The sequence below is a fragment of the Hesperophylax consimilis genome, chromosome 10, assembly GCF_061612785.1.
Source record: "Hesperophylax consimilis isolate HC1 chromosome 10, BYU_Hcon_1.0, whole genome shotgun sequence".
Lineage (NCBI taxonomy): Eukaryota > Metazoa > Arthropoda > Insecta > Trichoptera > Limnephilidae > Hesperophylax > Hesperophylax consimilis.
Window position 1 is genome coordinate 20,441,222 of NC_142845.1, and position 12,201 is coordinate 20,453,422.

At 34.7% G+C, this 12,201-nt stretch overlaps 1 protein-coding gene across 1 annotated transcript in view; it reads right to left on the reverse strand.

Annotated features, from left to right (window-relative positions):
* The window catches only part of Camta (Calmodulin-binding transcription activator), a 547,021-nt gene that overhangs the window by 85,212 nt on the left and 449,608 nt on the right, over positions 1–12,201 (reverse strand). The window contains exon 25 of the mRNA XM_089636714.1: positions 10,066–10,145. Coding sequence (XP_089492840.1) covers positions 10,073–10,145 — 73 coding nt within the window. The 3' untranslated portion in view covers positions 10,066–10,072. The remainder of the gene's footprint in view (positions 1–10,065; positions 10,146–12,201) is intronic.

Here is a 12,201-nt window from a genome sequence, read left to right on the forward strand (position 1 = left end):
TTTTAATCTTTACTTTTTTGGTAATAGCATCACGCAACATCTTAATATACAAGGTGTCCAGGGTCAAAGTGCAGTAACTTCTGGAGGCGATTTTACATGATGGTAGGAGCAAATAAGATAAATAACTTCCGAAATTCAAACTTTTTTTTCCATACAAAAAGACATACCTACTAAAAATCCTTAGTGGAGGTACACACTTATCCGATAAATTCTCTGTGTGCTTGTCGAGCGCGAGACTGGTGACGTTGTTTATTATTTGCCAGTGACGCGTAAACCGAGAATTCGAAGTTATAAATACAAAATCCTCTGTTTTATGATGTTTTAAACCAAATTCGAAGAACAAAGAGAACTGCACTAAAAAAATAATTTCCACTTTTAACGATAAAAAATATTATTAACTTATTAAAAACTTAACTAATGTCATCGCTTTTTTACTAATTTAACAGATTTTCAAAATTTCCACCTTCAGCTTGCATGCAAGTAAGTAAACGTAAAGTGATATTATTTTCAATTCAATTCAATTCAATTAGTTTATTCCTTTAAAAACATTACAAAATTACATTTTATTTCGTTTTTAAGTACATTTGTAAAATGGTATTACATAATAAGTAAACGGTGTATAAACTATACCAGCATCAATAGAGCTTGCCTTTTAAAGGCAGCTTCACCGATGCTAAATATGTCGATATCCGAATTAATTCTGTTCAACAGCAAGACTGCTCTCCCCACCGGCATGACCATTGGCAAGTTGGTCCTGCAGGCCGGGAGATAAAACAGTCTATGCTGTCGGTGACGGAGATAACCATCAGGAACATAGAGACTAATACTCTCCATGATAGTCGGATTTACTAACCATCCACGAATCAGTTTGAAGAAGTGTGATACAATATGCACATCTCTTCTGACCCGTAGATGGTTCATACCGAGCATGCCCAAGAGAAAGTCAGTAGGATAGAGCCACGGGTAGTAGCCATACTCCCTCAGGTAGAGGAATCTCAGAAATTTCTTCTGCACTCTCTCCAACATAAGGGAATACTTCACCTGATGTGGGCTCCAAACCACCGACCCACTCTCAAGCCTACTCCTAACCAACGCAATGTATAGCACTTGGAGAACCCGGGTGTCTCTAAAATTCATCGCAGTGCGTAGGACGAAGCCCAGCATTTTCAGTGAAGCACTACACGTCATTTCGATATGAGTATGAAATGTCAGCCTACTATCAAACATGATGCCAAGATCTTTCATAGTGGAGACACGTTTTAAACTTCGGGCATTCATGGTATACCGGTAAAACCAAGTATGACGTGCCCTTGTGAAAGAAAGAATGAAACATTTAGAAACATTGAATTCGATCCGATTCCGTTTACTCCAGTCAACAATTCTATTAATGTCCGATTGGAGTCGAATGCAGTCTTCTAAAGTTTTAATTTCCAAGAATAGTTTTAGGTCATCAGCAAAAAGAAGTGACCTGGAATGCAGAATATTTTCTGTAATATCGTTAATAAAAATTAGAAAGAGGAGCGGTCCTAAATTAGAGCCCTGTGGAACGCCTGAGAGTACAAGGAATAATTTTGACATGAATATTCCATGAGATACAAATTGCTTTCTTCCTGTAAAATAGCTTGCAAAGAATATGAGAAACCGTAAAGAAAAACCTATAGTTGACAATTTATTCAATAATATGTCATGGTTTACGGTATCAAATGCCTTCGAGAAATCATTATATGAGCAATCTACTTGGTAGCCCTTATCTAAAGATTTGGAAACATAATCTGTGAGTACCAGTAGGTTAGTATCTGTTGATCGACCTTTTATAAACCCATGCTGTTCCGATATTAAGAAAGGCTCTACTTGAAACAGCACATGTTTATGAATTATCGATTCGAATAACTTAGCCGGGGCGGAAAGTATTGCCACTGGCCTGAAATTTTCGACAGATGTCTTTGATCCACTTTTGAAAATGGGACAAATTTTTGAGACTTTCCAGGAATCAGGAAATACACCAGTATCTAAAGATAGGTTGAATATAAAACTTAGTGGCATTTTTAAAAATTCAACACATCCTTTTAAAAAAAATACTGGAAGAAAGTCTGGCCCAAGTGAATGTGTATGCTTCATGTTATTAATTGAAGATTTAACATCTGATTCGTCTATATGACTTATATCAATGTTTTGGGCTCCCTTCACATTCATCTTGGAAGCAGAAATGGGATTTAGTAATGGAGGCTCGTTACTGTACACTGATTGGAAATGAGTTGCAAATGCATTGGCTACATCCGCTCCTCTAACTTCCCGATCACCATGCATCATGATGTCTGTTATACCACCATCTTTGCGCAGTGATTTTACGTAGTCCCAAAATGCCTTGGGATCATGCTTGATATCACTCTCTATTGAGTCGACATACGTTCGGAATGCTATATGAACATTTCTTCTAACAACTGCTCTGAGGTTACTGAACATTTCATACTCATTTTGGTCACCAGTAGCTTTCCATTTTTTATGGTGAGCATGTTTTATCTCAATGCTCCTGATGGTATCTCTAGTGAACCACTTCGGATATCTACGTCCACCTCTGTTGGGAGGTTTCCTAGGGAAGCAAGCGTCAAATACATTATAAATACATGAATAAAAATGGTGTAGCGCCTCATTAACGGTATCGAATTTAGAAAGTTCATGCCAATCCAATTGGCTCATCATCTGATAAAGTTTGACAAAATCACCCCTACCAAAAATCCATCCCCGCAAAGTGCCGTCTGTAGTTTTAGGTAATTTGGTAGTCTTCGGAGGCTTTTTACAAGAATACCGGAACTCTAATGCGGGGTGATATTTGTCCTCATATACGAGGGGAGAATCGCTATGTATGACATTTAATTCAATGTTACACAAAACTAGATCCAACATCCTCAACTCAGAATTGGGAATACCATTATTCTGGGTGAGCCCAAACACTTCGCATAAAAAATTGAGGTCATTTTCAACATCCTTGCCGCTACGCGCTGAATGGATGTTGAAATCTCCCAAAACAATAATATTCCTTCCTCCGAGAAGATCCACGTTTTCGTGAAACTTATCGAAGAATAGTTGATATGTTTCCAGAGTTGATACCGGTGGAAAATATATTACACATATAAAAGTAACAGACAAATCGATTGTAATTTTTATCCACAAGTCTTCGATGTCAGCTTCCAGATCAGGCATGTGTTCGGCCTTAAACTTAGTTTTGACAGCCAAAAGGCAGCCTCCGCCTTGTCTGTGGCCACTACCACTATCTCTGTCCTTTCTGTACACTTGAAAACTGTCATCGAATAACTCCTGGTTGCACACACTGGAGTTCAGCCAAGTCTCAGTGAGCCCTATTACATCGTAATTGTTTACCAAAACGTTAGAATAAAATAGAGAACATTTAGTTTTTAGTCCCCTCACGTTTTGGTAAAAGAAATGAAAACTATTGTACTGTCAACTATGTTTAATATTTGGTAGCCGTGGTGTAATTACCTTATTGACCCATTCTTTTAAAAACGAATGCTTTGGCCAATGCTTAGACTGCAGTAATTCTGCCACCGCTGACCCGGGTACACCGATTTTAAATGATGCATATTCTCCCCTCGTTTTGATTTTTGTTATCTTAAATGAGGAGATACTGACAGATTTACTTATTGTTTTGAGGTGCGATGTTAAGTCATCTACTGTAGTGTCTGGATGCAAGGGGTAAAGATGGAAGTATTTCACTTCCTCCTGGTCCTTTTGACTACCTCGTACAGTGATGGGACGCCGTTTACGATTACGATTAATCAAAGTCCAAGGTTGACTTCCTGGAGTTTGACGTAAGGGCGGTGCATCTGCTTTAGCTCCATCGGGCGGGGGCGGTGCATCCACATCAGTTCCGCCGGCCGGTGGCAGCGCATCACTATCAGATGGCGTGGAGGTAGACGCTGTGGAGGTAGACGCAACGGGTGTCACATCAGGAGCACTTCGGGATGAAGCATACGGGGAAGAAGATTGTCCCTTGTCTGAAGCGTTACTCGTTTTTTTCCCTCTTTGGGAGGCTTTTGCAGCCTGTGAGCGGGTTATTATTTTTCCGACGGCCAAACTTGCAGTATCATCTGAGGTACGAGTCGGCTTAGTAGACGGGTCGACGTGCGGGGGGAACGGAACGGGGAAACCGGGCCCGGCAGTTGCAGTTGTATTGTCTGCGGTAGCAGCGAGCGGGGGCGGTGAGGTGGCGGTGACGAGGGGCGCTGGCGGGCCGAGTGTGTCGCCTGTAGCGAGAACGGGAATGTTGTGCACACATGTACCTGCAACCGCAGTTTCACTATTGTACAAACTACCGACAATTACTGGTGACGTTCTTAGAATATTTTTAACAACATTCAACTCACTAGTTAAATTGTCCACTTTAACCGAGAGAACTTCGATGGCCATCGTTAGCAAACGAAGCGCATTCGTTTCCTCGTTGATATCCATTAGGATAAACTTGTAAACTTGTAAATTATTTAATAAATTAAAATTACGGCGCGCGGCGAAAAACACGTACGTCCTGCCGGCGAATTTAACAGTGAATTATTTACAACTCGGCCTTCAGGCCCACTAACCCATTATCGAATTATGTAACCCACATGTATAGTGAGTGTATGTGAGGTATTTGTTTATAATATTTCTAGTAAGTAAACAAATCACAGCTGATCTGTTACCAGCTGTAAAGCGCGAGAAGGGGGGGTAGCGGGTGTTAGTTTTAGGATCAACCGGTCGATTTCAAATGATCCAAAAGCAATAATAATGCAGTACTCACACGCCAGCGCAATTTTTCGTTTGTAGCTGAAAAGTACATCTAAAAGCTGAAATTAAAAAAATATATATTATTAATGCGTCTTAACCATTTAGACGAGAATTCAAATTTCGTTAAAAGACGGTCTCGCGATCGGAAGTTTTTTTAGAACGAGATAGAATTACCGAATTCATTCCACTGCGAGCCGTACACTTGCGCGGCTGACAAAAACTACAGCATGGTTCCGATGAAATAACAATTATTGTTGTTTAATTCTCGGTTGTAGCTTTCTTCCTAAAGTAGTTACATACATATTTGTAAATTATAAGTCGGAGTGCGTAAACATAAATAAATACAAATGCAGTTTTTTGACATGGTAGATAAAAAATATGTAGGTATATGAATATACATTTAAAAACAATTTCAAATATTTGTTTAATTTGTTTTTTTTTTTAAATTTATTTTGCATAGGTTTTCCAAAGGTGAGTAAAAATCTTTTGTTTTACATATTTATTCGTTTGTCCGAAAGGTATTACCGGTGAGTTTTATTTCTAATACTTCTCTTTAAAGTATTACTTGATTTGATATGTATGACATTGAAAATAGGGTTTTTTCTTACAACTGAAGTATTATATATACTAAAACTAGGTTTTATTTCCAACTATTTTCTACTGTACCTATCTACATATGTAGTTATGCGATTGCATAATATTGTATCGCTTTCATTTATTTGTTTTCGTGGTTAACGGAGCGACCTGACTCGTCTAATATCGTCTAATGTCGAAATGTTATTAAATTTACGCGGTAAATTTCGATTGAAAAATCATAGGTTAGTATGTAAAAAATAACCTCGTGTTTTTTTCCTAAAACAAGAAGCTCAATTCACAATATAACATTATGAAACTGACAAAAAGTAACACAAAAATATTAAATATGTTGAATTATACCGATGTGATAGTGAATTGGACAATAAAATAGAAATTATGAACAAAAAAATGATTTGAATCCCACATAACGAATCAAAATTCATTTGGTTCGTGGCACTTTTTGACCACCAATCACAAACAGTTTCACGTACTTTGGCATAAATTTTAACATTTATACATGAAACATCGATGTCAGACATAAACTCGTTATAGTCCATAGTTGATTATTTTCCCTGGAAATTAAACAACACAAAATTATCCACAAATGTTATTAAAAAAAATGTATTTAATAATAAGTGATAATTAAATATCACTAACCTTTGTTTTTTCTGAAAATATATCTCCCACGTACGTTTTTGATGTCGTAATTTGTGTTTTCTAATAAAACTTTTTCCAAGGGTATTTTCCTCCCCATTTTTAAGCGAGGAATTTCTTTAAAATGTCATTAACTAGACCGGCGTCGACTAAACGTCCGTTCGCCGCACAGTGGCTAAAATTTGAGCGCTGGTGCGACACTGACCCCAGATAGGCATGTTCCCGAAATGAATTTTTTTTTTACCAATGTGTTCTCAATTAATCACTGACATTAAAAAAATCATTGAAAATAACATACGAAGCTTACTTACTCGGTAATTACGCACAGAACTGAGATGTTCGGGCGCGCAACTTTGTTGCTGTATCTAGGCGAGTTTGAAGGCGTGCAAAATCAGGTTGTTTGTGTACTTATTTTACAAAAAAAGTATTTTTAAAAATCACTTGAGATATTCTTTAAGATACTAGCTTTATTTAAATAACTGAAAAAATTTTTTTTTTCGTAAATTATAACTGTTGCTTTGGTTCAAAGTTTACCTTTTTTTCCAATTTTTTTCCAATTTTTTGCCTTTAATGGGGTAGGAATAAAAATCTTCACGAGTCTTCACGGTAATTTTAATAGGATATTATTACTGTGTTTTTTTTTGTACACGGAAAAACAAAATCATCACCAACTTTAGCCAGCCACTCCAGTAATTGCATTTTTAAGAAATGATTGTACTTAATTTTCGTCAATATTTTTTCAGAATCCAATATTTGACTCCGATATGTCAAATAAAGATCAACTGTATGTAATATTTAGTTTTGCGTACCGTTAGAATAAAATTAAAGTTATTCACAATTATTCACTGTCAATTTAAATTAACATCTGAAACTCAATTATTATGTGATTAGTCGCAGAACGGGGGTACACTAATATTCGGGCGCGCAACTATGCTGTTGTATCTAGGCGAGTTAGAAGGCGTGCGAAATCACGTTGTTTGTGAACTTATTATACGAAAAAGTACTTTTAAAAATCACTTGAGATATTTTTTAAGATACGTGCTTTATTTAAATAACTGAAAAATATAATATTTTCATAAATTATAACTGTTGCCTTGGTTCAAAGTTTACCTTTTTTTTCAATTTTTTTCCAAATTTTTTGCCTTTAATGAAGTAGGAATAAAAATCTTCACGAGTGTTCACGGTAATTTTAATAGGATATTATTGCTGTGTCTTTTTTGTACACGGAAAAACAAAATCACCACCAACTTTAGCCAGCCACTCCAGTAATTGCATTTTTAAGAAATGATTGTACTTAATTTTCGTCAATTTTTTTTGAATCCAATATTTGACTACGATATGTCAAAGAAAGATCAACTGTATGTAATATTTAGTTCGGCGTACCATCAAAAATAAAACCTAAACAGTTTACCCAAATAATTATAAACATAGGGTTACTACTGGAAATCACATTTTGTATTTATGTTAAATTATGTAATAAATATTTAGTTTTCCATATATAATATATCTGTTTTTTCATAGAATTATAATCCATAAAATTATTTAGTTTTCACTGTATTTTTATTATCTGTTTTATAAAGAATTATAATCTATAAAATAATTATTTAAAAATTTTATTACCTGTTTTTTTAAAGAATAATAATGTATTTTTATTATCTGTTTTCTTAAAGAATTATAATCTATAAAATACAAACTTAGCCCCCAAGTTACACGCTACTTTTTATAAAAGCATTAAAATCATTATCAACATTTCAACTAATAAGAATTAACAAAAAATAAGTGGTATTTCTTATTAATACTTTAAAAAAACATCAATGATGCCAAATGGTCGAACGCCGAGAGCGATGTCGCGCCAAATCATCAAAATTGGCCACTGTGCGCTGCCCGGTCGCGGCGGAAACTGACAAAATTTTGTCTTTTGCCGAGTTAATAAAAATGCACAAACGCGAATCGAAATTAATTACTATTATATACTTTAAGAATGTTGCTACAGCCTCATTTACAAAAAAGTAAGGTCTAATGACTCCGCCGGACCATAAACCGCACCAAACAGTCACATGTTGAGGATAGAGAGGTTTTTCAACAATAACTCTTGGGTTTTCCGAGCCCCAGATGCTACAATTTTGCTTGTTGACGAAGCCACCGAGGTGGAAATGGCCTCATCACTCAAGATGATTTGCAATTGATTCACTCAAGTAAATTTTAATAATTTCAATGCGTTGTTGAAGAGTGAATCGTTCCATTCTTATTAATGGCGTGGTTTCTACTTGTCAAATGTCAAACAATGACAGCTTCAAGAGAACATCTACCGATATAGCGGGCTATTCAAAATAACATCTCTTATTGGAAAACCCTGTATATTGAAAAACGGAAACATGCTAAAAGAATTCATGCTAAATACAGTGATATTTATATTTCAAATATAAGAAAAACGCCCTTTTCGATCTAAGATCAAAAAAAAATTCAAACCACGAGTTACCAATATAAAATAGTGTGAGAATGGGAAAATGGAGTACTACTGTACTTATTCAAATTAACATACCGTGTGGAAATCTGTAAAAGGTTTACGTGCCGAGCCGCCATAAAACCGATATATGATATTTTCAAATCAACGTATCGCTTTTCCACGCGTACTTTTTTATCGCATTGGTTAAAAATTATAAAGAAATCTGCTATCGGAGTTAGTGGATGCGAAGAACAATACAAAAACGTTATTTATATACTTACATTTTTTCCGGTTTGATAACCAATGTGTCTTGTAAAAACAACAATATTAAAGATAAAAAAAATAGCTTAATATTTATGACTTAATCTATTTGAAAACAATTTCACTATTCATAGACAAAAATACCAAAGAATTGCACACACAACATCAGGAATGGGAAATGTACAGAAATACGCACAACAAGAACAAAAGTTTACACAAATATTATTATAGTAAGGTAGGTTAGTGGGTTTATTACATGGACGACTGTAAATCGACAACTTAATCAATACAGTTATTTTTTTTGGTACCGAGCCTCCGTGATCGAGTCGACTAACAATCCAAAGGTCGCGGATTCTAAGTAAATTTTATGTTATGAATCTTTGCCATTTCACTATTTATTCATTTAAATTTAATGCAGCACGTTCCAGAGTGGAATATACTCTCGGTATCGTCCTGGTTTAAGATGTATAGACGTAATGTAACGTTGCTTGAAATGGCTTAAACCGTGCTTAGCGACCAGATCTAAATAGTCAGGTACTCTCACCTTCCTCTTCCCACTTCTTTCAGCCTGCTCCAAAAGGTTGGAAGCAGTTAGGATTCTTGTGCGGTATTCACATAACTAAGAGCCACAGTTTGCCAAGATTATAGCTGGGCGAAAGCATTTTCACAAAAAAATACTATCGTACTGCTGCAGCGTGGGCTACGTAGGTACATCGATGATACTGTGTAAACTTCAGTTTGCGAGCTTTGTCTAGCGATTTTTTGGCGAGAATAACAAATAATACGTTAGCAATTAATTTCAGTATGAAATTTTGATATGAAAAAAATACTCCCAATTTAGTTAGACGTTAAACATTGGTATAAAAATGTACTGGAATTCCTTACTAAAGAATAAAAAAAAATCTCGTTACAAAATGCACTAAATATTCAAAAATGGAGAGTTAATTTAAACATTAAGAATTAAAAAAAAAAACAGTATTTAAGTTTGAATTTGGATGATAACACATTTTTTTTAAATGAATTTAAATTCTTTATTGCAAAAATGATTCATTTGAAAATGTAAGAGAATGTGTAGGTCTATATGTATATAAGGTAAGATTCCTTCCTATTTTGAAGGTTTAAAAACGTGTGGATTTTGTTTAGTATCGATTACTGAGATTTAAAAGCATTCTAATTAGCATTACCAACATAAAAGACGACAGACAGAAGCAACCAAACAAAACTGTATAATATTTATTAAGTACGTAGGTGAGTGGGGGGTAAGATTTTGGAAAGGGTATTCAAATTTCAAACATGTGGTTGGGTACTGATACAAAGATCACGCTTATATTGATTCAAAGTAAACTCACCCCTCAATCACATCTCTCTAAAGAGATATTCCAGGAATAATTCCCCTTCGGATTTCGGTGGCGAATAACTATTACAGGATCTGCAAAAATAATATATTCTAAGAATCTTTTAAAAAATTTATAAAATAAATATGTATATATTAGTAGGTACTGTAATCCTTTTTGTGTATTATCTGTAGAAAGTGGGCAATTATCCTTAGAATCGCATCATTTGATAAACAGGTGCCTACTCTTCTCTGGGAATCTGTAGAATACGCACTTATGAAATAACATAATTGAATTCAAACGTAAAATTCATCAATGGCCACTCAGCGTCATTTTGTTTTTTTTTACATTTGAAAAGTCCCCAAAATGCTGCTTCTAGGTGCGTTTCAGCATTCATTCAAATTATAATAAGCTGGCAAGGTGCCTGGCTCCGCTGATCATAATTTGTTCAAAAACTGAAATGGACTTACGGCCGTTGTTCCCAACATTTTGAACGATCAATCTCAGGGTCCGATCAGCCAAGTGATTTATTCAGTAACGTTCGATTCACCTGTTTCCAAATATCTTTACTGTTGATTATCTTAAGTGGCCATGCCCACTTTCATAGACAATAAAATGACATCAAAGTTAAAACTTTCAATGCTAAATTAACATTGGCGAATTAATTATTGTATTTTTTATTAATGCATATATTTTTTTAAGTACTGTAATACGTAAACCGATATTTAATAGTTAAGCGTTTGAAATATGTTAAAAATAAAGTATTAGCTTGACTTTAATGCCACCGTGCCCTGGCCTCGCAAATATGTTTCACTCTGTTGACACTTTTTATAAGTAGTCATTTACTGAGGCAAGCTTAATCCAGTAGTTTGGCTTCCTTAAATTGGTTGATCACTCAGTTGTCACTTTTCCGTTGGAAAGAGCATAGTTGTGCGTTTGAGCAGTGTTGAGCCAAAATTTCGGCTCAGCAGTTGATCAGTAGGATTGGGAAGAACGGCAGTTTGTATTGGCATTTAACTGGGTCTTTTAAAAAATCGAAAAAAAACAAAATGGCGCTGAGTGACCAATCGATGACAGTGTTACATTTGAATTTATGTGAAACAACTGGACCTAAGACAAAAATCTGAAATTGCGCAAAATTTCAGAGATTTGAAACGAGATCGTTTCTTGTTTAAAATTTTTAGAGTAATTTTTCACACTGGTAATTAGGTTATAAATATATTTTCACACCAATCACAATGAATTACAAATATTCCAGAAGTATATTTTATAAACAATTGTCAAACATTGATCAAAGCTTTGATGGAGTCGTTGCTCTTTGATATAAATATATATTTTTAATTAACTTATTGTTTCAAAAGATTGAATCAAAAAATCCAAAATATAATGAAGCTAGCAGCGAAAATACCGACTACCAATAGTAATATCATTAAACCAAATCTTACGAAATTCAAGCCAGCAAAATTATTATTATTATTATGTAATGAGCAGGCAGCATTCTGCTGATGCGCTCATATCTGATTTCACAACAAGCTTGACAGTAATTGAGTTGTTTTAAGTTTGAACTAAGTCCTTTCTTCTGTCCAATTGTGAATCCAATAGAGCTTTGAATTGATTTATATTTGTTGCATCGATGACATGTTTTGGGAGTTTGTTGCAAGCATCCACTACTCTATTTGGAAGGAAGTGTTTTCTAGGATTAGATGCAAAAGGCGTTTTGGTAATTTTTTTAGTGTCCACGGAGATTTATATTTTTATTAGAAGTGAAGATTTCTTGGATGCTAAAATGACTTTATTGCGTGTTTTATTTTTGCAAAGTGTCTGCTTTACTTATACAAGTTGAGCCCTGCATTGCTGGGACGAATGTCGAATTCGAAGAAATAGTTATGACAGTTCAGTGGCGACATTTTAAAATGATTACTTTGTAGTTTAAATGTAGTTTTAACAGAAAAAAATTCAGTTTACTTGGAATATTATTGTTCGAAAGTAAATTATTCCATGAAAATCTTTAAAGTATTATTTTTTCAACGTAAATTATTTTGCTAAAACACTATATCAAGTAATTTAAACCTTTTAGCACGAATTAAGACTTAATAAAATATGTAGGTATATAAAAAAATAACAGAACCTAAACCCACAAAACACAAGTTC